The 27,105-nt window shown below is 40.3% G+C and overlaps 2 protein-coding genes across 3 annotated transcripts in view; both read right to left on the reverse strand.

The window, feature by feature from the left end:
• Window positions 1-285: 285 nt before the first annotated feature.
• On the reverse strand, window positions 286-9,013 carry LOC133400123 (RILP-like protein 1). 2 transcript variants are annotated; one of them, XM_061672405.1, is made up of 8 exons: window positions 8,337-9,013; window positions 7,045-7,198; window positions 6,492-6,610; window positions 5,254-5,511; window positions 3,746-3,895; window positions 1,887-2,008; window positions 1,262-1,375; window positions 286-1,176 (listed from the first exon to the last, which is right to left on the reverse strand). In XM_061672405.1, exons 1-8 carry the CDS (start codon window positions 8,607-8,609, stop codon window positions 1,083-1,085), a joined length of 1,284 nt encoding a protein of 427 aa, XP_061528389.1. In that variant the 5' UTR covers window positions 8,610-9,013; the 3' UTR covers window positions 286-1,082. The 2 variants fall into 2 exon arrangements, with proteins under 2 accessions (XP_061528389.1, XP_061528388.1); XM_061672404.1 differs by having other exon boundaries at window positions 5,254-5,517.
• Window positions 9,014-9,865: 852 nt separating this feature from the next.
• hip1rb (huntingtin interacting protein 1 related b) overlaps window positions 9,866-27,105 on the reverse strand; it is a 38,902-nt gene continuing 21,662 nt past the window's right edge. The window contains exons 12-31 of the mRNA XM_061672410.1: window positions 27,027-27,099; window positions 26,521-26,704; window positions 26,020-26,108; window positions 23,902-24,018; window positions 23,720-23,821; window positions 20,159-20,353; window positions 17,934-18,081; window positions 16,727-16,813; window positions 16,542-16,649; window positions 15,660-15,796; window positions 15,484-15,594; window positions 14,785-14,843; window positions 13,710-13,740; window positions 13,566-13,628; window positions 13,389-13,489; window positions 13,201-13,306; window positions 12,968-13,091; window positions 12,821-12,882; window positions 11,288-11,509; window positions 9,866-10,630 (exon numbers count right to left, since the gene is read on the reverse strand). Of these exons, the coding sequence (XP_061528394.1) occupies window positions 10,622-10,630; window positions 11,288-11,509; window positions 12,821-12,882; window positions 12,968-13,091; window positions 13,201-13,306; window positions 13,389-13,489; window positions 13,566-13,628; window positions 13,710-13,740; window positions 14,785-14,843; window positions 15,484-15,594; window positions 15,660-15,796; window positions 16,542-16,649; window positions 16,727-16,813; window positions 17,934-18,081; window positions 20,159-20,353; window positions 23,720-23,821; window positions 23,902-24,018; window positions 26,020-26,108; window positions 26,521-26,704; window positions 27,027-27,099 (2,128 nt within the window). The 3' untranslated portion in view covers window positions 9,866-10,621. The remainder of the gene's footprint in view (window positions 10,631-11,287; window positions 11,510-12,820; window positions 12,883-12,967; window positions 13,092-13,200; window positions 13,307-13,388; window positions 13,490-13,565; window positions 13,629-13,709; window positions 13,741-14,784; window positions 14,844-15,483; window positions 15,595-15,659; window positions 15,797-16,541; window positions 16,650-16,726; window positions 16,814-17,933; window positions 18,082-20,158; window positions 20,354-23,719; window positions 23,822-23,901; window positions 24,019-26,019; window positions 26,109-26,520; window positions 26,705-27,026; window positions 27,100-27,105) is intronic.

The following is a 27,105-nucleotide window of genomic DNA, read 5'->3' on the forward strand; positions in this document are numbered from 1 at the left end:
CCCATGCAATAAACTGCCGTTCGCTACTATTATTTATTCCTTCTTGTGTGTGGGCGTCTATTTTTAGACTCCAGCTTCGACTTCTGCATAGGGTGCCCGTTGCGCCATTCAAACGGGTCCACTAATGTCAGTTGACTCCCATTCACCAATCAGACGACACAAGGCAGGCTGCGCACATAGCCTTCGAACCAATCAAAATGACTCATTTTTTTTGGGGGGGGGCGGGGGGGGGCAGCCGTGTGACTGTGTTTATTTTACATGAAAAAAACATGAATTTGTACAGAAGATTTCGTGATTGTGTATTTTTGACAGAAATGTGTCAAATTGGCTTCACTTTTACATTGTTGCTTGTTAATTGTGTCATATAATATTTTGGTTGCTGCGGCACAGTGTACAACTGGTCAGCACAGTTCTGAGTGTGCTTGTGTGGGTTTTCTCCGGGTACTCCGGTTTCCTCCCACATCCCCAAAACATGCATGGCAGGTTAAAATTGAGGACTCTCAATTGGTGTGAATGTGAGTGTGATTCATTTTCTGATTCATCAGTGCAACACTGGGCCAACATCCCAGAAAGTAAGGTTCGGAGATTGATAGAAGACTCAGAAAGCAAATAGTGCTTTAGCTGGGGTGCTACTTTATCTCTACGTTAGTAATTTGTGAGTGTTATTCATTATCTTTTGTGAAATACTGATACATTTGAAGGAAGTTTGGAATAAACAAAAATCTGAGGAAAACAATTTTGGTAAAAACAAGTATCCAGAAGTAATAGATTAAAATTCCTCAGATTTTATTGCAGCCATACATTTTTAAATCACTCTCCTGTAAAACAATAAACATGGAGTTGGCTTACTGTAGTTCTCAGTGGCTCAAATATAAATATAATATTTGTAACAAATAGGTAACAAGTCGTGTCTTCCATTGAATAAATTAACTGCTAAAAAGTAAAGTTTTAAAGGCTTTTTGACATTTTTAATCTGTGGGCGCATTTTTACCCATTGGCAGGTATTTAAAAATCAAAACGACTAAAAAGTATTGGATAAAGCCCAAGACCCTAACTTTTTGTGAGTAGTGTAATTTAAAAAGTCATACAGATGAAACAAGGCGTCTGATTGGCAACAATGTCGGGTCGTCCCCGATTAAACCGGCAGCGACCATGGGCATGATAGCGGTGAAGATCCTGGAACGAAAAGCAAAGATTCTCAGACATAGTACAGAGTAGATACGCCGTTTTGAGGACATAAATTTGAATGTGTGACACTCACAGGCGTCGTATTCCAGATTCTGGCTGATCTGAGGAGGCGTTGCATGACGGTGGTGGCGATGGACATGACGATGAAGTACCAAGGAGGCAGCTGACATCCTCCTCAAAGTCTTCACTGAAGAAGGTGACAAAATCAGGTGTGTGAACTAACATTTCCAGTCATTTCATCACCATATCGACAAAATTACTCACAGAAATTGAAAGCTCTAATACAGATCTTCAATTTGAGGTGTGACACAATGTAGTTTGTGGCAAATGGATTTTTGACTTCATTACTAGTGAACTGGTGAGCTCCCCCTGAAGGTGACGATCCATCACGACCATCATATGAGTGGCTGGCTACCTACTTTATGTCCACCAAGTTTAGAAATCATCAGCTAATAATTCTAGGTTATTTTGGCTGATTATTGAGTTGGGAAAAAAAAAGAAACTTTCAAGCAAAAATAAAAAAAGCCAACTTTTTTCAGCCATTACATCACCATATTAGGTCATATTGATAAAATAATAATAGATATGGATAGCCCTTGCCAATACCTTAAAGCGTTAATTAATAATTAATCAAGGTGACTCAATATGGTTTGCTGGAAAGTGGTTTTGGATCAAATAGTTTTTTTTTCTAAATATACCTTTTGAAATAGGCTAGCTCGTCCTCCAGGAGGAACACTTGAGCCTTAAGTTGGTTTCGCTCCTGCAGGACATGACGGAGCTCCTGCAGGGTAAACTGAGGAGCGTCTGACTCTGCTTCCTCCTGCAGATAATACAAAACACTCAGATGAAAATGACACAAATATAACAACAAATATTTGGAAAAAAAATCTTAATACAAATATAAAAACATACAGAAACTGGACTATGAGAATAACAGGAAATGGGAAAAAAATATATATATTAGGTAAAAAGCCAAAACATATACAAAATATGTAAAATATAAAAATATTAGAAGAAAACAAGAATACCAGAATAATAGAGCATTTGAGAAAGCCAACGTATGGCCAAAATATGAGACAAAAAATATTAGATGAAAATCATACAAATGTTATAAAACATTTTGAAACAACACCATTTTTATTAGGGTTGGTGTCACGGTTGGGGTTGTCGAAGGCGAGGAAGCTAAGGCAAAAACGTGGAGGACCCAAGTGCAGGGAAGCAAGGAACCAAGGCAGGAGTGCAGGAGTCTCAAAAAATAATATTTAATCTTCAAAAAGGGCAAACAAGGAACATGGATAAAGCAAAACTAAACAAAGTCGCACAACAGATAACAACCAAACCATAGTAACAAAGAAACACTTAAATACCTAAAACTGGAAACAAACTATGACTGGTGAGTAAGGCATGGAACAGACATACTGCAAAGACAATGAACCGATAAGAACTGAATGAAACTAGGGAACTAAATAAATGACGAGACAACGAGGAACACCTGGACAAGACACGAGTGGCTGGAGGGAGCTGATTGGTCGACACCAGGCAGAAGGTTGACGAGAACAGGTGGACACAACAACCAAACGAGCACACGACCAACATGGAACAAAACTAATCCCAAGCCAAAACACAGACAGACCATGACAGTTGGGCATCGATTTGAGCGAATCCGGTCCTGATTCCAGGTCCTCATTTCGATTCCAGTTCCAAATGATTCTCGATTCCGATTCTTTTCTTTGATTGCACGGTTTAAATAAGGGGTGTCCAACTTATGAACATCCATTTTCTTAGCAGCCCGCAGCATAGACTAAAGTGAACATTTGACTCAGGGTTCTTTATAACCAGTATTAATATCAGACCTATGAACTAAAAGCCAATGTGGGTGTAACTAACTCAATTTGACTTAATATTCACCCTTGTAATTACTTAACCCAACAATAAATGTCAAAAGAGTTTTTTTTTTTTTTCTTTTTTGGGAACCACCCTCAGTTTTTCATTTACTAAATAATTTGGTGGTTATTTTATTTATTTCTTTGGATGCAATTATGATGGGCGTCAATTATTCAAAGATTTTCACTATTCGCGGGTAATAGAGACCAGCCCAACCGTGAATAGGGGTCAACAATCAATCAATTGATGGATAGAGTGAGTGAGCGAGATCTAGCTAGCCATCAATTTTCCATACCGCTTATCCTCACTAGGGTCGCGGGCGTGCTGGAGTCTATCTCGGCTATCTTTGGGCGAGATGCGGGGTACACCCTGAACTGGTCGTCAGCCAATTGCAGGCCAAATATAAACAAACAACCATTTGCACTCACATTCACACCTACGGGCAATTTAGAGTCCTCAGTGAACCTACCATGCATGTTTTTGGGATGTGGGAGGAAGCCGGAGTGCCCGGAGAAAACCCACGCAGGCACGGGGAGAACATGCAAACTCCACACAGGCGGGGCCGGGGATTGAACCCCGGTCCTCAGAATTGTGAGGCAGACGCTCTAACCAGTCGTTCACTGTGCCGCCCCCTCTATTATTATTATTATTGTTGTTGTTGTTTCTGTCTTACCAGTACAAATGCAGATTTGTCTGTGTCCTGCTGACTTATGTTCACATCTCCGTTCGCTGAGTTGCAGAGGAAGTTGGGAATGTTTTCCAAATAGTCGGGATCTCCTCCGCACTCCACCCACACAGAGTCCGCCTTGACGCAGTTGGACGCCTCAATGTGGGACACGTAAGAAATATATCAGAACATGAGGGACACTTGCACAATCCAACCACAACTGAAGCATTAAGGCTCAAAATATTTTAAAAAATGTATTGTCGACTGTTAGACAAAAATATTAACCGAAATGTAGGGAAAAATTGCACAAATCCAATGATAAAAGTATTAGACAATAACAGAAAATATCAGACAGAGATTACACAATTATTGGATAATATATTTATATATAACTATTAGAAATTCAACAAATATCAAATAATTAATGAGAAGAACTGAAAATTACAACAAAATACATATGACAAAAATACAAACTATTAGCCAGAAATACACTAATACTTAAAAAAACCAAAAATACAAAAGAACACGCAAATATTAGAAAAAACACAAAAATGATAGATTAAAAGTAAATGAACATGAAAAAAATATTAGGAAAACAAAAAGGATAATTAGGTGAAAATGGACAAATACTAGGAAAAAATACAAATATGACAGAATTATACACATTTAAACATATAGAAAAATACAAAAATATTCAATGAAAACTAAAGCAAGAGATTAAAAATAAATAAATAAAGATATTTGATGGGGAAAAAACTGGATAAAATATAATAAAATGTGAAAAAACTAAATAAAAAATATAAGAATTTATGAAATTAAAAACAATTACAAAAATATAAAAATATTAGATAAATATCAAAGAAAAAATCAACAATATTAGATAAGGCATACATAAATATTAGACAAAAAAGAACAAATATTAGATGAAAAGGAAAAAACAAATGATTCGATAAATATAAAACAAAAAATTAACATTAGACAAAGCACAGATAAATATAAGACAAAAAAGGACAAATATAAGATGAAAAACAAAAATATCACATGAAAAGCAACTACTTCTTGCACAGATGCGAAATACAGTAGCAAAAGTAATTGTAATCAACCCAGAGTGGGCTGAACTAATTTTTGTAATTTTGCGGGAGAGCAATGTAAAGTTTTATGTCTGCCTAAAAGTTAAGTGCAATAGTGGTCAAAGTAAAAACAATTGTCAAATCTATCACTATATTTCATGAAAGATCATAGATAACATTCACTTACACTAACATGCAGATGCACTGGCACAAAAGCTAAAAAAGAGGTGCAGAGTGCAATAATGGACTGGCCCCTATATGTCAGACTTGGAACTAAACCTTGATGTTGACCAGCATTCATCTAAAAGTCTCGATTCATTTCTGCAATGAACTTAAAAATGATAATACAGAGTGAGCGCAAACATGTCCTGAGTGGCTCAATTTGAAACGGCACGAACCGTCTGAAATGTTGTCACGTTTTACCACTGAATCATTCCATCTCACCTGTGGAGACACCTTGGACCGGGACATGGATGGGAAGCTCTCCTCCATCTTGGCCACCTCCCTCTCCAGTTCCCACTCCTGCCGCTCCTTCCTCAGGCACCTCAACTCGTGCCGCAGGGCGTCCGTTTCACGCCGACGGGCCTGCGCCGCCGCCTCCAGCTCGGCCCGCCGCCGCATGGCCGCCTTGCCGTGCGCCTCCGTCGTGCCCAGCCTGTGACGGAGATCCTGATTGATCCGGATCAGGCGGTGCTGCTGCATCTGGAGCTGGACAGAAAACAAATTGGCATATGGACACTAAAGAAATTGCTGTGGATCTAAATGAATGACCCCTGCAAACCAAAATGGCTGACTTGTATCTTTTCAGGCATGGTTTCTTGTGACTTTTTTGTGGGGTTATTCAGGATAGACATGTCTACCAAATGTCAAAATTCCAAGTGAACATAACTGGGAGCTGGATTTTCCCCAAAAATCGAAGGACCCCTCAAAATAGACAAGATGAGCCTAAAACTGCCACTTCAAACCAATATGGCAGACTTTCTGTGTTGTTTCTGGAATGGGGTTTTGAGACTTTTTTTTGTGGGTTTACTCATGATAAATATGCCTACCCAATTTCATGTTGCCCAGTGGATTTTTATATATATATATATATATATATATATATATATATATATATATATACACACACACACACACACACACACACACACACACACACATATACACACACACACATCATAGGATCCTGGAAATGAACGGGGTGAGCCTAAAATTGTCGACCAAACAAAATTAGCTGACTTCCTGTCGCTTCAGAACTGGATTCTTGAGACTTTTTTTCTGGGTCTATCAACGATAGAAATGTCTATCAAATTTCATGTTGCCAAGTGAGATTTGCTTTATGGGATTGGATTCCCCTCCCCCTAAACATTTAAGGACCCCTGGAAATGAACACAATGAGCCTAATATTGTCACATTAAACCAAAATTGCGGACTTCCTGTGTCTTTTCGGACATGGGTTTGCAAGACTTTTTTGTGAGCCTACTCGTGATGGCCATATCTACTAAATGTAATGTTTCTATGTGAAACTGGTTCCAGGGACTTCATTTAAAAAAAGAAAAAGAGGACCCTAGGAAACAATCTTAAAATATCTGCTTCAAACCAAAATGGCTGACTTTTCTTTTACAGCTTGGCTTCTTGAGACTTTTTTTTGTGTGTGTGTGTGAGTCTGCAAAGATGCGCACCGCCTCAATGTCATCGTTTTTCAGCGTCAACTCGTGGTCTTTAGCCCGGATTTCGTCCCTCAGCTTCTCCAGCAACTTGTTCAGCCTGGTCATCACATGCTTTTCCTTCTCCGGGGTTTCTGTGAGGACACAGTATATTCATACGTAGGACAAGAGGAAATATAGCTTTACACTGTGTGTGTGCATGTATGCATAGACTGTAGTTTATATAGTTGTCAACATGACAAAAATAGCCCCCGTACTAGTTTGCCCCCACTTCATTTGGCCTCTCCTGTTTTGGTGTCAACATTCAAACACAAACGGAAGAATGAGAAAAGGTAGAATCAAACGTTTTTCCTGGTGAAAGAAGGGAGTCTCTTCTTTCATTGGGTAGATTCAGTGTAAATTAAATCATAGAACACAATATTCAGTGGATCTTGAAAAAAATCTGTCAATATGTTCTAAAATGGCTGGCAATACAATATTGGGTAATGACATCATTACATATAATTAAAGAGTATTAAACTGTTTTTGTCACACTGTCACACAAATAACAGTCATGCGACCAACCCACCCTCCTCTTGCTGGTGCGGGTCTTGGTCTGCGACAGGAGCTTGGCTGAGTGATCGGTTTGCCAGCAGTTTTTTGTTCTCCGCCTGCAGCCGAGCCACCTGTGAGAGAAGCTCGTCAACCTCTGCTCTCCACACCTCCTCCACCTCCTCCAACTCCTGAAAAAAAACAACCACCAGAACAAAACATGTCTGTCAAAATGGCATGTGGTGTCTTATCATAATATGCCCTCACTGTGTACAATCAACACTTTACCATAGGGGCACCCTGAGAAAACATGACAAGCCATATGATAAAATATTTGTGTGACAGGAGCTTTAAGGAGACAGAGTAAATGCAATAGTGAAAAAAATTAACATCCCCCTCATGTTTTTAAAAAATTTGCCTTGATGAATAGTTTACATTGTAAATAGAGCAGAAACTATGGTCCCAAAACAGTTTCATTTCAAACTAGTTTTACAACATTAAGCTTACAAGTAAATGGCTTACAAATGATTAGATTTTTTTTTTTTTTTTTTTTTAAATGCACCAGATGTGCGCGTTGAAGACTCCCCTGAACAACCCAGGCTAAATTTCGGTCCTCCCCGACATACAAAGCTTGTCTCACAGTCGAGATGTATCACTTCAGCACTTTCTTGACACAAATTCCTATTTTTTCAACCTTCATGGATGATGAAACAATGTATGTATGTATATATATATATATATATATATAAAGAAAAGACAGAAGTAGGAGGTAAAGTAAACTTAATCGTCATTGATTGATTGAGGCAGAACATCAACTCCGATGTAACAGATTTGAAGACGCAAGATAGTCTCCATCCATGGCCTTAAGAGATTTTATTAATTTTATGTCAGCGACAAGAATGATTTTTGGCGAATGGATTGTGTCAGCAACCTATAAACCAAAAATTCTCCGTCTGAAAAAAAAAATCATACAATCAAGGTGTAATTTTTTTTTCACGTTAATAGCTAATTAGCTCATCTTACTTTTTTTTGTTAGTCACAACTTTAACAAAGAGGAACACGTTAGTAAAAGAGAGGTAAATCATTTTTTGCGCAGTTTTTTTTAATCGTGCCAATTTATAAAAACGGGCACTGTATACCTATAACTGATAGTAAAAAATAATTTTTACCCCTGGAAGAGCAAGCCTAAAGTCCTACAACAACACTGAGTCTGTACTTTTTCCTCAAGTTCGAATTGAATTAGTACTTCTACGTTTATTCAAGTATCCTCACTTTTACTTAAATTGTGTGTACTTTTGCCCCCTGTGTTAAATCCCCCTTGGTACGTACCTGGTGGTGCTTCTTCTCTTGCGCGGTCCTGTCGCTGCGCTCCTGCCGCAGTCGGAGTAGCTCCCGCCGCAGCTCGTCGGCCTCATGCCCGCCTTCGCGGCCCACCAGCGTCTCCAGGAGCTCCAGCACTCGGACCACCTTTGGGACCACGCCGGCCAGCGCCTCGCAGCCGAAGCGCTCGATGGTGCGTTCGAACTCCTGCGCCAGGGCCGCCGCGATGTCGTACACGTCCAACACGGTCAGCTCGGACCAGGGTCTCTCCAGAGCAGACATGATTTATAAAAATAAATAATAATAATAATTAAAAACACGGGACTCTTCGTCTTTCTCCACGAAGCGGTTGTGTCACATTTTAAAGCGGAAACACGAGTTAAAGAACCTCAAGGAATGCTAGACGAGGAGGGACTACTTTTCTTGTCGAGTTTGTTGACAGGTTCAACTTTAGAGGTTGCGTTCAATGCCCTCGTCAAATTTCGTACATATCGAGTTAACGACACCCCCCGCAATATTAATTTAAACGAAGTAAACGCATTATACCACTGCGATATGTTAATAAGCAACCACGCATTTTTTGGTCTACGCCGAATTCATGAAAACTGTCGAAATTCTAAAAGTGAACGGGAGTCTGGATTTTCACAACAGCTTCTGAAGGAGGCAAGTTTTCCCTTCCACGCCGTCTGGAGTGCCCCACTGCGCATGTCAGAATCATATTTCAGTAGCCACGTAAAGGGACTACAAATAACAAAACGACGCTATTGACGCTATTTTAGTCCTAGATTCACGTCTAGCGATTGAGAATATTTTAACAGTTAATCACAAATAACATGCAAAAAACGTTAACAAAAATGCACCCATGCTTTAGTATTTTGTAAACCATTTTTTAATTATATTATATATATATATATATATATATATATATTAAAAAAAACATGATTTTATATGTGGTGGGTGTTTTATGTAGCAAGATATTGTGTAGAAACGTAACCATCACTGGATTGAATTTCACACAATTTGTGGTGGTCGTTAATAGGTATTATGTATTGACATAATGTGTAAAAAATACCACAGGATTTTATTTCACTTGAGCAAAAACTTTTGTTAAATAAAACAATCACTGGATTCAATTTCACTTCTTACTTTTAAAATGATTAATTTCATGTAAATAAAATAGTAAGACAATTTAGATTTGTTGTTAAACACTAACCATCCACACAACACAGACATGTAAAAAGATTAAAAATTTCAGTTGAACAAAACTTTTGAATATTTTTTTGGGTGGTACAGTACATATGAAAAATGAAAATACACAAAATTATCACTGATTTACTTTCAGTTAAGCACATTTTTTTTTTTTTTTTTTAAATTTTAAATACATTTTAATAGTCAAACTACAAGTTTCTGTGGTGTGAGGAAAATTAAAGATTTTAGAATCAAAACAAATATATTAAAATATTTAATTAGAAATAAAGCAAATATATGATACGTTTATGCGGACTGTTGAAAAATGTTGAAAAACTGAAAACAAAAAGTCACTAAATTAAACATTTATTTGGTTTGCTGGACATTTAACACTTGGTACAAGGAGAAAAACCCTGGCCTTTGCGAAAATATATTTTCAACTAGATCTGAAAGCATATACAAAGAAAACAGAACGGCATAAAAGGATGCAATTCATAATTATCATAAGGACCCTGTATGGAAAAACTACCAGAGGTTATAAACATCCACATTCATTGTAGAAGCAACTACAGTACATGTGTAATCCATTCCAGATGAGCTCGATATTACACTTAAATGGGACATGCTGTACAACCAGATGGCTTGAAAGGGATTATTGTTATGATCAATAAGGATAAATATAAATGAATCATCAGTGCAGTACATTCCAAGGCCACAGAGTTAACGTTTTGCAAATAAGATGAAACTGTTCACCATGGAGGTTATGTCCCCCCCCCAAAAAAAAGGTTAGAAAAGATATGACTTGGGTCCAGAGCCTTATTGTTATGCTCAAAGCAGCATTTGCAAAATACTTAACACAAAATTCCCCTTTTTGTTGATTGTGTTGCTAAATGCTAAAATAGAACGAAGGAATGTTGTGGTGTATCGGCGTCAACTTTTAATAATAATAATTAAAAAAAAATAATTCCAGTTCAGGTCCATTTTGGAAAAAACAAATATGAATAGAAGAGCAGGATTGTCAGCGAGCAACTTGAGGGTTTCCTCCTCATCTTCCCTTAATGCATTTTACAGTCTCCAATGGCGATGAGGTCACTGTGCATCTGCTCTCATTTGAACTGCAAAAAAGACAGGCAAGTTATTTTGAATGGAAAAAAAGATGATTCAAAAATATTTTTAAAAATTCAAAATAAAAAACACAAAACTTTATTGAAAATAGAAACTAATGAAATACATTTTAAAAATACAATTTAAAAAAATCTAAAAACAAAAAATGTAAGAATTTTAAAAAAAAAACTTAAATAGTATAATTCAGATGGAAAATAAAAAAAAACTCAAAAATAAAACACTTTAAAAATAATAAATACATAGATAAATAAAAAGATTCTAAACCAGAATAATATGAATACTCAAAAAAATAAAATAAAAACTTAATCAAAATTTAAAAATTCAAACTCGGAGTTCCTAACAATGAAGAAAAAATTAATGTTAAAAATAGAAAATATATACAACAATTCATAAAAAACAAACAAATAAAATATAAGCTATACAAATGGTAACCTAACTAGTCTGTTATAATACACCTTTAAATTAGCACTCTTATTTTAATTAATTTATAAAATATTAAACAATATCAAAATAACAACAAGGGGTTTCTCCACCACCAATATTCAAATACCCTTAAATACTGAGGTTGCCATGACTACCACAGAGACGCTATTGTCCTACTAAGCCACCCTGTAAATACAGTATTGTTAATGTTTTCAAAGACTTACCGGAGACTTGAGCAGGACGCTCGGCTTCTGGGCCAGCGTGGGCTTCCTCATGAGCGCTGGCTTGTTGAACTTGGGTGACATGGACACCAGCGAGGAGGGGTCGCCGTCATCAAGTTGGAGCTGGTCCAGGGGCACGCCAGCCATAGAGTAGTGCTGCTTCCTCAGGTCGCCCAGACGTAGACGCTCGTTTTGCAGCTGAGACTCCAGCTCCAGCACCTTCACCTGAGTGCACACGTGGCAAAAGTACTCGCACTGTGTACTTAAGTACAAAAAAACAAAAGACAAAAAAAAAACAGGTAGAAGTACTAGTCCCCAGCTGTGTTTGATTATACTGACTGGCTTGATTAGGAAAGCCAGTCAGTATGTCTGACTGACACAAACCTGTCTATACACCTTACAGCTCACAGTGCATGTCATAGCAAATAAGAATCATGAGGTCAAAGGAACTGCCTGAAGAGCTCAGAGGCAGAATTGTGGCAAGGCACAGATCTGGCCAAGGTTACAAAGAAAAATTCTGCTGCATTTAAGGTTCCTAAGAGCACAGGGGCCTCCATAATCCTGAAACGGAAGACATTTGGGACGACCACAACCCTTCTTAGAGCTGGCTGTCTGGCCAAACTGAGCAATCAGTGGAGAAGAGCCTTGGTGAGAGAGGTAAAGAAGAACCCAAAGATCACTGTGGCTGAGCTTCAGAGATGCAGTCGGGAGATGGGAGAAAGTTCTAGAAAGTCAACCATCACTGTAGCCCTCCACCAGTCGGGGCTTTATGGCAGAGTGGCCTGACGGAAGCCTCTCTTCAGTTTAAGACATGAAAGCCCGCATGGAGTCTGCTAAAAAAAACACCTGAAGGACTCCAAGATTGTGAGACATAAGATTCTCTGGTCTGATGAGACCAAGATAGAAATTGTTAGCCTTAATTCTAAGTGGCATGTGTGGAGAAAACCAGGCACTGCTTATCACCTGTCCAATACAGTCCCAACAGTGAAGCATGGTGATGGCAGCATCATGCTGTGGGGGTGTTTTCAGCTGCAGGGACAGGACGACTGGTTGCAATCAAAGGAAAGATGAATGTGGCCAAGTACAGGGCTATTCTGGACGAAAGCCTTTCTCCAGAGTGCTCAGAACCTCAGACTGGGCCAAAGGTTCACCTTCAAACAAGAGACGATGACCCTCAGCACACAGCTAAAATACCAAAGGAGTGGCTTCAGAACAACTCCGTGACTGTTCTTAAATGGCCCAGCCAGAGCCCTGACTTAAACCCAATTGAGCATCTCTCGAGAGACCTGAAAATGGCTGTCCAACTTTGGTCAACTTTGGGGGTGCGTATTATACATGGGTGCGCATTATAAGAAATTACAGTATTTGTGTTAGATTCTGAAAGACAAAAAAAAGTTAAGAAAAGGAAGTTCAGCCACTAAGTACAATTTTTCTGGTGGTTAGTACATGACCAATTATGTTTTAAAAACAAAGCTACCCAGAATCACATCAATGGACCCCACAATTCAATCAGAGTTGTATCTCGCCATACTTTACCTGCGACTCCATTTCTTCTTTTTTCAACTTGATGAGCGACAAACCAGAGAAGTCCATGGGATCTGCACGAGTCAGAACAAAAAAACAATTGGACCGAGGCTCATCACGCTGCTGCTTGTTGAAGGAAAGACGAGTGAGCGTGTGTACCCTTGTCCTCCAGGTCGTCTTGTCCTGTCCTGGTGGAGGCCACCACTTTGGCAGCCATTTCGTTGACCAGGCGAGAGGCCTGCTGGAGCACCGTCAGCCGCTTGCTGTGACGGTCTGCTTTTACCTGAAAACAGTCAGAAAAGTCAATCGGACCATCACATTATGTCACATCACGTCACACACGCACACAGACCCAACACGTTTAATGTACAGCAGGCCTTTTTTGCAGTTACCTTGGAGGCGGCGACCAGTTGCGCTGTGCTGGCAGCAATCTCGTGGGAGCAGACAATCAACTCTTCATATTTGCCAGTGTGCAGCACCACCTTGTCAGCAGATTCCCTGTCGGCGGCCAGGTGAAAAACACCAAATTGGTTCTCTGATTGAAAAACAATAAGAGAAGACTGTGTAAAGTTCAACTTACACCATCTCTGTGGCTCCCCAGCCCACGGCTTTGGCCGCAGAGATGAGGCCCTCAGTCCAGCGAGAGTTCCTGGCATAGAACTCCTTGATGGAGGCCGCACCCTGAAAATATATTGAATGAATTGGATTATCGCAAGCTGTGCAGATGGAAGGACTCGTTGAGGCCGACGCCGCTCACCCTGCCACCCTCGACAATCTCTTTCTGCAGTTCCGTGGAGGCAAGGACCAGCATGCGGATGGCCTACGCGAGACGGAAGCCAAAACACACATTGTGGATGACAAAAAAATGTGACTTTGAGTATGATGTAAAAGCGATGCATACCTTCATGAGGTCTGTGCAACAGTGCAGGATTCTACCAAAAAAAAAAAAAAAAGTACTGTCATTTCCAGTGTACAATGCGCACCCCCAAAGTTGACCTCAAAATTCTGGAAAAGCCTTCAATCCATGTATAATGCATTTTTACAATGCATGATTTTGATTCTAACCCATATGATCAAAACATGGAGTATTATCTGTTTTTGGTTAGTTTTTACAAAGAATTATTCTGAAGTTAAGCACTTTATTTGAATACATAATACTTTTTTTATTTACCTGCTCTTATTTAGAAATTCACAACCCTACTTTTATTTAGTGAATAAGAAAACATACAGTTGTGCTCATATGTTTGATTACCCAGGCAACATTTGTAAGATGTGTACAAGGAAGGACCAGGTTAAACATAAAATTTGATTTTAATGGGATTTATATTAAACTGTCAAGCATTTCAGAAAAGCATTATCATTAAACAAAACCATAAAGATATTAATGATGGTTGTTTTTCAGTCATCAGTCGTATTTAAAACAAATTTAAAAAATTAAAACCTTTCACAAATTCTGCCTGGGTATGTAAACTTATGAGCACAATTTTACATATATGCAGTCACATGTACCCCTGTCATATTGGAATGTAAGTGTAGTGTACACCTTTTTCATAACCCCAAGTGGCATACTAGAAGGAAAGTGTACAACTTTTTCATATCCTCTAGGGGCGGTGGAATAGGGGAATGAAAGTGTACAGCTTTTTCATAACCTCTAGATGCCGGCATACATTTATAAAATGTAAAGTCTTTTTCATTTTCTGCTATACCTATGTATAATGCGCACTATTGACTTTTGACAATGTATTGGGGTAAAAAATGTGCATTAAGCACGAGAAATGACGGTACATACTGTATTAGGCATTAGCAGTACTACAGTAAATACTGCATCTTGCTGTAATGAAGCAATGAAAGGCATCCACACAATGTGGGCAAGGTCTTTGTCTTGTTAAAGGCCATCAATGTACTGAACACAACCCATTGATTTTAACAGTGCAAGAGTAACATGGCAGCAATATTTTGAATTCCAGTGTACAAACCTTTCATTGACCTCCAGTTTAATTCCCGACGTGTCCTTTCGTGCCTGATTCATGACTTCCTGCGACCACAAGGAGAAGTGAATTACTCACATTTGCAATAAAAAACAACACCCAAGAACCCCCACACATGAAAAAGAACATCCACCCACCTACAAACACAAAAAACACAAACACCCACTAGAGAATCCTGGCATGCAGACAACCACAATTACAAACACACGAACGAACACAACCAACCCACCCACCAACAAACAACCACACCCACTCACAAACACACCTCCGTTAACCTCCCACACCCCCATTAACCTCCCACCCAGCCAAAAAACAACTCCCACCCAGCCACAAACACTCACTCCCTCAAGAAACCCCCTACACACACAAGAAAGAACACCCACCCACACACTAAAGGACCCGCAGATATACACACCCAAACGAACACACACATACACTAGAGAACCCACAGGCACACACACACACACACACACACCACAAAACACACACATACAGAAAGACACACACAAGGAGGAACATGCCCACCCGAACAAACGCACTTATCCACCCACAACCCCCCCACACACCAAAGGAACACCCATCTGAACTAATACTTGTGCCCACCCAGTTGAGAACCCCCCTCTCCCAACACACACACAACAAACTAACACACAGCACAACTACTACTTTCCTACTAGTACTACTAACATCAATCCTTCGAACGGCCTCCTCGATGGCTGCAGAGGTTGCGGCCATTTCCTTGTCAACCAGATCTCCCAGTTCATCCTGGCGGACGTCTATGCCTTTTGGTCGCAGCTCCTACAAGCAAAAACACAACTTAAACCATGTCACGTCACGCCACATCACCTGTCCCGGTTGCTTGCCTGGCCCAGGCGCAGGATCTTGTGGATGATGACTTGAATGGAGGCGGGGTCGGCCTTTTGCAAGGTGCCCTTGGACTTGAGCTCCTTCAAGTACTGAAGAGACTCAGTGGCGCAGCTTCTGCAGTTCTCCGTCAGTCCTGTAGGAGAGTTGCACATCATGAATGGGTTCAGCCTGAAAGTTCCAGCATTTTTTGTCATTTAACATGAATATTAATATTAACTATTAAAACATGGTTTTTACAGTCTTTGTCACCTGATATAAATATACAAATTAAAGATAAAAACATATTTCATGGTATTTTTGTCATCTAACAATACCAAAATTGTAAACCTTAAATGGCTTAGTATTACTGAACAAGCTTTATTTTTATATTTTAATAATGTTAAATGGCAGAACATTTAAAACAATTTTACTGTTAATGTTGGTATTGTTAAATAGCAGAAAATACATTTTAATTTTTGCATTACTGATCAATGCAGAATCATACTAAAAACATTTTTTCACTACTTTAAATTTTTGCTGAAAAAAATATACTTGAAAAAACATGTATTTTAGTTCATTTACATATTGACAGAGGATAAAAATGAATTTTTTTTTTCATGTTATAGGACAAATACTGTTAAAACGTTTCATATTCATAGATAAAAATACTGAAAAACATTGTCATTTATTTCAGTATCGTCATCAAATCTGAAAATTTAATTTTGTGTTTTGTATTCAAACGTGTTTTTTTCCAGTATTTTTGTCATAACATTTAGTATGAATGGATGATCTCATGTTCATTACCATCCATGAAGGACACCAGTGTAATAGTCTTAAGTGTAGTCCATTAGGGAGTTTTACAGTATATCCACTATATACAGTATTTGTCTCTTACTTACGATCTGCGTTGTCAGTGGGCGCCATGTGGGCTGTGGCACTGCCATTGATGATGGTGTCCGCAGCAGAGTGGGAGAACTGAGTCAGCGACCTCAGCAGCCCTCCAGCATCTGAAACACAAGTACACAAGGCATATGTCATATGATATATGGTATTAATATTATAGTATTACATAAGGGACATTTACCCTTCATGTCTTTCACATAGTCCGCTTGGCCTTTTTTCACTTTATCAATGGAGCTCAGGGCCACCTCCGCTCGATTTATTAGGTAATCTGTGTGAAAGTAAAACATTTTTTTAAATACATTGAATTATTCACATGTACAGTGAACATCGGCTATTCGCGTGGGACAAGAACCAGGCTGGCAATAGTGAAAAACTGCAATGGTGCCACCCGCATAATTGTGCAGTAATAGTTCAAACAGTAAAGACAAATTATGATTCCCAAGACAGCTTAATCTTTTCAAACTCATCTTAAAACAACACCCTTAATAATAAATATCTTAAAGATTTAATTTTGCGAAAATGCACTTGAAGTGCACGTGAAGATGCAATGAAGACTCTTCCACAAGTTCCACAAACAACCCATGCTAAACTTAACTTCTTCCTGACAAGATGTTAGTCTTTCGGTCGAGATGTAACTAACAATATTACTTCAACATACAGTGGTAATTTGACTTACGAGTCTAATTTGTTCCATAATCAAGCTCGTAACTCAATGTACTCTTATATCAAAAAAAAATTCACAATTCGTAAGCGGAACGGAAGATGAATGAATGAATGAAATGAATCCTTCCCCCTTTAACGGCCGCATGCTCTCCTCAGCCACGTCCGCTTTTCCTCTATATAAGCAGCGTGTCGGCAGGAAATACTCCCAGTCAGTCAAGCGGAGCGCTCATCACACAACATTTATAGATTTTGGAACTCTGTGCACACAAGGCACGCCACATTATAAGGCTCCCCATCCATTTTGGAGAAAATTTAAGACTTTTAAGTACGCCTAAGTGGTCGTGAAAATACGGTACTCCCGATCAATAAACTTCTGAAAGTGCATTGCCAACAGATTCTTCTTGCCCACATACGAGGGTATTACAGTACCTTTGTTGCTCATTTTTTCGCCCACTTAACTCTAACGTATCTGAGGCGTCTTGAATGTTGGTTCATAACACAAAACAAAGTGACGGCTCATACAAAAAAATAAAAAATAAATACAAAATTGGGGCACTTGTAAATCAAGGTAACACTCTAGTTCCTTGACACCAATTACTACTTTCCTCTTCACCAGGGCTAGTAGTAATTTCTGCTGGAGGAAAGTAGTAGTAATTTCTGCTGGAGACAGAAAAAAACAGGTACGCGGAGGTTGACTGCAGTTGATGTGAGGGTAGAGGCATGACCTGGGGAGCTGGTGCATCGGATATGGAGAGGATCATCCAGTTTGGCCACGGCATCTTGGATGATGTTCTCTGCTTCTGTGACGGTGCCCTGCAGCAGCGCAAACTGCTCGTCAAGGAGCTGCTGCTTCAGCAGCTCCTCCTGTCTGGCCTGCATGCAATACAAACAGAACAAAAACATTGGATTATTAGCTGCGCCCATTAATTTAAGTTTACACATTTGAAGTGGCAACCACAATACAGAGAGACCTTACATATTTAAAAAAAATATATACTTTTACCCACACTTTATACAAAGTTTAACTTAATAAAACACTTCTTAAAAACGGAAATATATTTGATAAAAAAATATGCAACCATTAACTGTAGATAAAACCCTGAACGTGTTGCATTGTCTGCGTACATACGAGTGCCTTTAAGAGGCGGGGCCTGGTAGGGTAGCGTGACGTCGGCAAGTCTGCGTGTTAGCTGTGGCCAACAGCAGTTCTTGCATGAATGTGTTTTTTGTTCTCCTGGGGCCTCATGTACAAAGACTTGCGTGGATTTCCTCCTAAAACATAACGTACACTCAAATCCAGAAAACGTCGTACGCACAAAAATATTCAGATGTATGAAACTCTGCGTACTCATGAATCCAAGCACATTTCCTTCGTACATTCCAATCAACATGGAAGTGAGCGCACATGTTGGAGTAGCCGACTCCTCCCTGTCCACGCCCACTTATGAATATGCAAATCACATTTAAATTAACCCTCCACCCGAGATGCCGATCTCCGCATGATCTGAAAAAAAGGAAAATGAGCAAGGTAATGAAGAATGTGAAGTTCCTCAATGAAGTGGAGGCACGCTGTCCTACGGCGTTAACAACACGCGAAAGAGTGACTGGTGGCGTGTGCGGCTGTCGATGCTGTGGAGACAGAATAGCGCGCACACGCTGAACTAAAAAATAAGTGGTTAGACATTCAGGGGGATGTGAAGCAGAGGACAGCTGCCCAGCGCCAAAGTGTGCCCAAAACAGGCAGCAGAACCGGCGCGGCGGGCCTCACCCCGTTCGAGGAGAGAATCGCTGGGATCATGCGTGACACTGCTCTCACATGTGGCTGACTCTGATCACCCCACAAGGTTAATACGATGTATTTTTATAACTCATAACAAATGTGTTCATACAGTAATCTACACTCAGCCTTGTGAGATAAAGGTTCATGTGTAAATGTTGTATGTGTGGTATTTGTAACAAATCTTTTGAATTCAAATAGAAGCACATCAGCATATGAAAGAGGATATCAAAAACTTTGACTCCTTTTTGATGACTCAATTTATTATTTTAATACACAGGAGAGGACACGCACACTGACAAAAAAAAAATCATGTTTGTTCTTAGGAGAAGAGGGGTAAATTATGTCAATTTAAACACATTTTAATCATGTGCAACCGATGTACATGTTCAAATGAAGTAAATTCAAAGGACTCTTTATTGTTTATTGGACTCTTTATCGATTGTGAGGGCAATAGGCGGCATAAAAGATCGCCTCGATCAATTAATAGGTGTCCTCGCAAATATCAGTGGTTCATTACATACAATGGTTAACAAATGAATTCTCAGTCCTTGCCTCAATTGCATTGTTAAAATCAAATGTTGCCGGGCATGAATTGTTCATGCTAATTATTCATGTGTCTCTGGTGTGCAGATTTCTGAGAACAGTTTCCCAGCATCACCTCTAAGTGTCGCCAAAGCACCAAAAGCTGCAGAAACGTGCGTACACCAGCCATGCAGTTGGCGTGAGGAACCACACATTTCCACGGTCATGTCACTCTTGATACATCTGACCATTGCCGTGAAAAAGAACGGACGCCACGTTTTTGTGCGTACGCACCTTTTGGCCCCTGGTGTTTAATAAACAGCTGAAAAGGCAGACTTTGGCTATCCTTTCCCACGTGTAAGGGCATTACAGTAAGTATACTATATAAACCCTTGACATTATCGCTTTTAAAAAAAATTGTATAGCAAGGGCACAAACAACGCACCAGGATATACCAGAGGAACACTGCACTTGCATTACAATAAATAAAATGTTAGTTAAAACATTAGCTGTGCAGTATTTAAATGGTCAACGAAGGCTAAAATGGAACGCATTGATTCTGCAACCATTACTTCTTTGAAATCCTAAACAGAAGCTCACTCACCCTTGCAGTGAAGTGCACAGAAGTCATGAATCATCCTGACCCACCTTCTCCTGCAGTCTGGCCTGCAGCTCGCTGAGCTCCTTGTTGTTCTTGTCTTTCTCCTGTTGGACCGTAGACTGTTGCAGTTGCGCACTCTGGCGGACGGACGAAAGCTCGGCCTCCTTCTCGCTAACTGAGCGCATCAACCGCTCCTTCTCCGCCTGCAGAGCGGCCATGGTGCTGTTGACTTGAGCAGAAGTCTCCAAGAGAGAGAAAAAGCAGAGGTGGCAAAAGTAGACTATGAAGTACATGTATTTGCGTAAAAAAAAATTTTTTTTAAAAACAAACAAACAAAAAAATGGTATAAGTAAAAGCACTGATTCAACAGACCGTAAACAATTACGAATAATTGACGGCACCAAAAGGGGTTTGTAATTGCGTAAAAATTTATCATAAATTATCAACACCATGCATCTAGCATGTAAACAATAATGAACCAATGTTACATAAACAACGGTATTCAGAAGTTAAAGGTCCAATGCCATCAGAATGAAAATGTTTCTACTATTTGATGCATAGGTCAAAATGACTCGTAACCTGGTTTCAGTATGTCATCTGTGGTTTGTCGACTGAATGCAATTGCCTTTGAACACCAAAATGACAGGATTTTAAATCCCCGACAATGTAATGTAGTTACGCAATTAATATTCAAGTACCTGCCCACTTCGTGGTTGCTACATGCTGAGTGACAAAGTGGCTTGTGCAAAGCTTAAACTTTGCACCACCTGCCAAACTCAGAGGAGCTGAGAAATAAATGGCTTAAATTTATTTTGCCCAAAATTCCTACGCATTTCAGAGCCAGAATTATGCTGTGTTCAGGCCCATTTCGTGGAGGGTGACTTCATAAAACCAGCTTTTCCAGGTTTGGAGCAAGCTAGCTGTGCAGTCATCACAAACCATGCAAATACAGTATATAAAAGCATACGTGTGTTGTCTTTTTTAATGCTAAATAACTATATTTATAATGTCGAATGCAACTGCAGTCACTGTCGCCAAAAATTTATGCGACAGAAGAACGGCGCGAGCCAGTTACATTATAGTGATAGAATGGGAACCGCTTTAAAAAATACCGTATTTTCACGACCATAAGGCGCACTTAAATGTCTTAAATTTTAAAAATTGACGGGGCGCCTTATAATGCAGCGCACCTGATGTGTGCATCGAGTTCCAAAATCTGTAAATGTGTGACTTTGATGAGCGCTCCGCTTGACTGACTGGGAGCATTTCCTGCCGACACGCTGCTTATATAGAGGAAAGGCGGACGTGACTGAGGACAGCATGCGGACGTTATTGGGGGAAGGGTGCGCGTGAAAGAGGTCGCTAAAGGCACGCCCCCAGTAGGTATATAGTGTCAGTAGGTGCATTGTGCAAAACTCCATCGGTTTGGCTATGGACCCCCGAAAATGGCACCTACGAAGAGACACGCTTACGAAGCACAGTTTAAACTGCTAGCGATCAGTTACGCGGAGGAACATGGGAATCGAGCAGCCGCGAGAATTCAAGATCAACAAATCCATGGTTTGCAAGTGGATGCCTGGGCTAAGGTATCTGCTTTGTACAACCAAACTCAGTTTTGCTCCCGCTGCCTTTTTAAAAACATACGCTAGCATGCATGCTACCGTATGTTTTAGCATGCATGCATGCTACTGTATGTTTTAAGATGCCTGCGCCCAATAATACGGTGCGCCTTATGTATGTGTTAAATACAGAAATAGACCCCGTAACTGAGACTGCGGCTTTCAATATGGTCGTGAAAACACGGTAGCCTCTTTTTTTACTTCACCCACATGACACGTCCTCTCTTCTGTGGGGTTGGGACTTCTGAGTAGTGGGCTAGCAATCAAACACTCAGTGAATTCTGCTTCACTGCTATAGTGTAAGCTCTCCACCCGCCACCCCATCCTGGACACACTGTTGGGACAGTGAACAACATTGCCAAAAACGACAGAGGAGCGTTTGTAAGTGATTTTTAAGACACTATCATCTTCTTTTCCTTTCGGCTTGTCCCTTTAGGGGTCACCACAACGCATCATCCGTTTCTATGTAAGCCTATCTCCTGCATCCTCCTCTCGAACACCAACTGCCCTCATGTCTTCCCTCAAGACATCCATCAACTTTCTCTCTGGTCTTCCTCTAGCTCTCTTGCCTGGCAGCTCCACCCTCATCATCCTTCTACCAATATACTCACTATTTCTCCTCTGGACGTGTCCAAACCATCGAAGTCTACTCTCTCTAACTTTGTCTCCAAAACATCGAACCTTGGCCGGCCCACTGATGAGCTCATTTCTAATTTTATCCAACATGGTCACTCCGAGAGCGAACCTCAACATCTTCATTTCCGTCACCTCCAGCTCTGCTTCCTGTTGTCTCTTCAGTGGCACTGTCTCTAATCCGTACATCATGGCTGCCCTTACCACTGTTTTTTAAACTTTGCCCTTCATCCTTGCAGAGACTCTTCTGCCACATAACACACCTGACACCTTCCTCCACCCGTTCCAACCTGCTTGGACGCATTTCTTCACTTCCTGACCACACTCACCATTGCTCTGGACGGTTGACCCCAAGTATCTAAAGTCCTCCACCCTTGCTATCTCTTCACAAGATCACAATGTCATCTGCAAACATCATGCAAACAGGAAGGGGCTCAGGGCTGATCCCTGATGCAGTCCCACCTCCACCTTAAATTCGTCTGTCACACCTACAGCACACCTCACCGTTGTTCTGCTGCCCTCGTACATGTCCTGTATTATTCTAACATACTTCTCTGCCACTCCAGACTTCCGCATGCAGTACCACAGTTCCTCTCTGGGTACTCTGTCATAGGCTTTCTCTAGATCTACAAAGACACAATGTAGCTCCTTCTGACCTTCTCTGTACTTTTCCATCAACATCCTCAAGGCAAATAATGCATCTGTGGTACTCTTTCTAGGCATGAAACCATACTGTTGCTCGCAAATACTCACTTCTGTCCTGAGTCTAGCCTCCACTACTCTTTCCCATAACTTCATTGTGTGGCTCATCAACTTTATTCCTCTATAGTTCCCACAGCTCTGCACATAACCTTTGTTCTTAAAAATTGTGTGTCGCATCTCAATGTATTCCGTTCGCCTCTCCTCAGTCCTCTCAGTGTCCCACTTCTTCTTAGCTAACCTTTTTCCTTGTATGATTTCCTGTACTGTGAGGTTCCACCACCAAGTCTCCTTCTCTCCATGACATGAATGATAAAAAATTTTTTTAAAAATCTGATGGCATGGGACCTTTAAAAATTTAAACACAAACAACCTTCACATGAGGCTCATCAATGGTACTAGCTAGCATGCTAGGCTATATAATACACTTGCACAAACTGATAACTGGTGATGGTTTATTGGACAAAGTAAGGAGTAAAACATACAGAACATATCTGTTTTTAAATGCCGATAGCAAGAGTAATTGAAATATACTCAAGTACAGATACCTAAAATAAATCTACTTGAGTACAGTAACCAACTTGTACTTGGTTACTCCCCCCCCCCCACCCCCCACTCAGAAAAAGGTGGAATGAGGACATTGCGGTGGAAACTCACCAGCTCGCTGCTCTGCAGGTTGGCCTTGATGTGTGTTATTTCTGCCATCTTCTCTGACAGCTCTCTCCTTAGTTTCTCCATCTCAAACTTCTGCTCCTCCATCTACAACAAAACACCCAGTTTTAAAAGTAAAAAAAAAAAACACCGACTACAAAAAGCTGCCACGACGACAAAACACAGACCTTCATATCTGCTTCTTGCCTTATCCGATCCACCTCAAACGAAAGCTGCTGTTTGGTCCTCTCCACCTCCTCCTGAGTCTGCTGTGTGGCAGACAGCATCTTCACAGTGTCTGCGCTCTGTCAGAAAAGGCGCATGCTTACAGTTTAGCGCACATGGTCGCTGCCCAATGAAAATCCTGCATCTCCACTTCATGATAATTTTGAATTTAGGATTAACATTTTGTGGGTTACTGTGCATGTCCTGTAAATGTGTGAAGCCAAACAACCAATTAAATAATTTTGTAATGTCACGGAACAATGAGCCTCTCCATTCACTCTAACATCAGTCATTCAAAACATATTTTGGCATTAGACTACAGCTCCCACCATTCAGACAAGCAAAACTTGTATTTCCATTTTTTTAATTGATGAATATATAATAGCTACATAGAGCCATATACTTTTTTGCTCACAATTTTTGACACTGATTGGCCTTGGCAGAGTTCTGCGCCCTACAGACTGGTTTTGGTAGCAAAATGTAAGACTTTTTATGACCACTTTCTTCTAATTTAAGATAATGAGGAAATACATGGCCTCAATATAAGACAATGTTTTTGCTTTTTTATGACATTTTGAAATCACATTTTTGATATTCCATGACTAGGGTTGGCCATTGTTTGAATTTGAGGGATTCCGGTTCCAAACGATTCTTTAAGAGGGCTGGGTCAAAAAAGTTTGCATCGTTGAAATAAAAAGGAGTCCAAATTCTGTACATCCATTTTCTTAGCAGCCCGCAGCATAGACTAAAATTAACATTTGACTTTCGGTTCTTTATAACCAGTGTCACTATCAAACCTATGAACTAAAAGGCAATGCGTGTGGAACTAACCCAATTGACGTAATATTCATTAATGTTTCAGCTAAAAGTTAACCATAGCATTGTTAAAATCGGTATTTGGGACAGTTTTATCACGTCAAATGGTTTGTATATGCAAGTTTTAATTTGACTTTCTGTTTTAAGCTTGTAGCCTTTTATTTTGAAGGGAACTCAGCATTTTGCACGTAAAGTAACTTCACACGGCACCGGTGAGTTCATTTTTTTTTTTTTTTTATTGCATGGAACCAAATGCTATAAAACGTTCTTTTCCGTACCCACCGATGAGGTATAAGGTTAGTGTTTGTGATACTGTGAAACAATGTTTATGTGGATTTTGTCCCAATTCATTGTGATGTAAAGCTGCTAGTTTGACCTTTGGTGAAGTTTTAGCTCAATGTTAAGTTTTTTTTTTTCCTGTCATCGGCTCTTACGTTGGTTTGAAGACTAAAATAAACGCTAAAAGCCATCAGTGCAAAAGTGCAACCAACTGTTTACCTTGTTAGCTGTCTCAATGTTGGCATAGATGCATTTTATTGTTTCACACACCCAATTGACAGCGTTTACTTCACTGTAGCTACGCCCGGTGGAGGCTGAGGCTCGGAGCGCGTCAGACGCTACACATCGTGAAAGCCTCCTTTACACAATCTAATCTTATGCCAAGTGTTGCACTGAGGCAAGTGGTCATTAATTTTAACAAAGTTGAGACAAACGTTTGTTCGCCGCCGCCGTTGGTAACAAGCACGTCTTCGTGCGCGTTCTTCTTCATTGATTTTCGCCACTTTTTCGGGGTTGGCGGACTAGGCATCGAAACTGGGAACAGAAATATTTTAAATTTGAATGACCCGGGAGAACCGGAACTAAAGTTCCGATCAGTTCTCGATTCCCAACCCTACCCGTGACCCGAATGAGTCAGACAAGTGGCATAGAAAAATGACGGATGTTTTATTTTTTTTTAACAGTTTATCATCTACTTCCCTTAATCAAATAATTGTTAGTGGCGCCGCTTGTTACAGTTATTGTAAAATGAATTTCTTTTTAAAAAAAAAAAAAAAGAAGACCAGATAGAAAATTGTTCATCTCTGTAAAACACAGATCTTTGAATGGCAGATTAAAGGATTAGGTATTGTTTTTAGAGGTAATTTAGGCCTTCATTTTGGAAAAATTTAATTTAAGACTTAAGGGAGTACACTGCCTTACGTCAGCTCGGTCCCCACAAATAACAGGGGGTTACTGTATGTAGACTTTTTCTGTAGTGTGTCTACCTTGCGAAGTAGCTCAGCATGACTGGCCACAAGCTCTGTGTGCTTCTCTTTAAGTTTACTGTAGCGCTGCTCTGTGGCCTGGGCTCTTTCTGCACAAAAACACAAAAGATGGAGTAGAAGTCCTCCCTTAATACATACCCACAAAAACATTGGGATATGGGGGTGGCATGGGACAGTTTGTAGAATGGTTGTCACTCAACCCAAAGGTTGTGGGTTCGATTCTCAGCCCCTCTGACCATGTCCAAGTATCCTTGAGTAAGATACTGAACCCCCAGCTGCTCCTGATGCTGGGTCATCAGTAGGTGAATGAGGAGACAGTGTTAAAGCGCTTCGAGTATCTTTGGTAGAAAAGAGCTACACAAGTGAAAGCTCATTTGGCATATTCAGCTTTTGGGTGAAATTTCAAATCAAGTCCACCTGTAAACATTAAATTTCACCTGGAAGCCAGATATAATAATTTTTGGGAGAAGTGTAATTTGTCTAGAGTGCTGGAGGTCTTACGTTCCGCCTCAATGAAAGTGCTCTGTAGGCTTTCGTGCTCTGTGTTGCGACGGCGCGCAGCCTCCAGCGCCATACGGAGCTGCTCGTTTTCCACCAGCGCACGTTGCTTCTGGACCCGCTGCTCCTCCAATTCCGCCTCCAGGCTGTTGATCTGCGACTTGAGCTGGGTGATGTAGCGCTGCGCCTTGAGGAGGGCAGACAAACACATCACTTTTCTAGCATTAACACCGGCATTCCGTGCAGTATTTAGCACTAGGCTACACAGAGAGTTCTAGTTTGTAAACCAGGTGTCAGCATAATGGTGAGTTCTATTTTTACTCATTTATTTTTGATTTGTTGTTATTTATATTGCTTGACATGGGGACTGCTGGTTTAAACAACGAGGAAGAGGGAGCATGACACACAAGCTCGCCACATTCTACATATGGGGTAGAGAAATTTTGCATCCGCCCAACAGGTGTCCAAACAAATGAAACAATGGTATCAGTCACTACGGTGCTCCTCACCTCAGCTTTCACCTTCTCCAGCTCAGCTCGCAACATCTCCAGGTCCCGCTTGAGGCTCTCAATCTGGACATCCCTGTTG

This window comes from Phycodurus eques, chromosome 3, assembly GCF_024500275.1.
Source record: "Phycodurus eques isolate BA_2022a chromosome 3, UOR_Pequ_1.1, whole genome shotgun sequence".
Classification (NCBI taxonomy): Eukaryota; Metazoa; Chordata; class Actinopteri; order Syngnathiformes; family Syngnathidae; genus Phycodurus; species Phycodurus eques.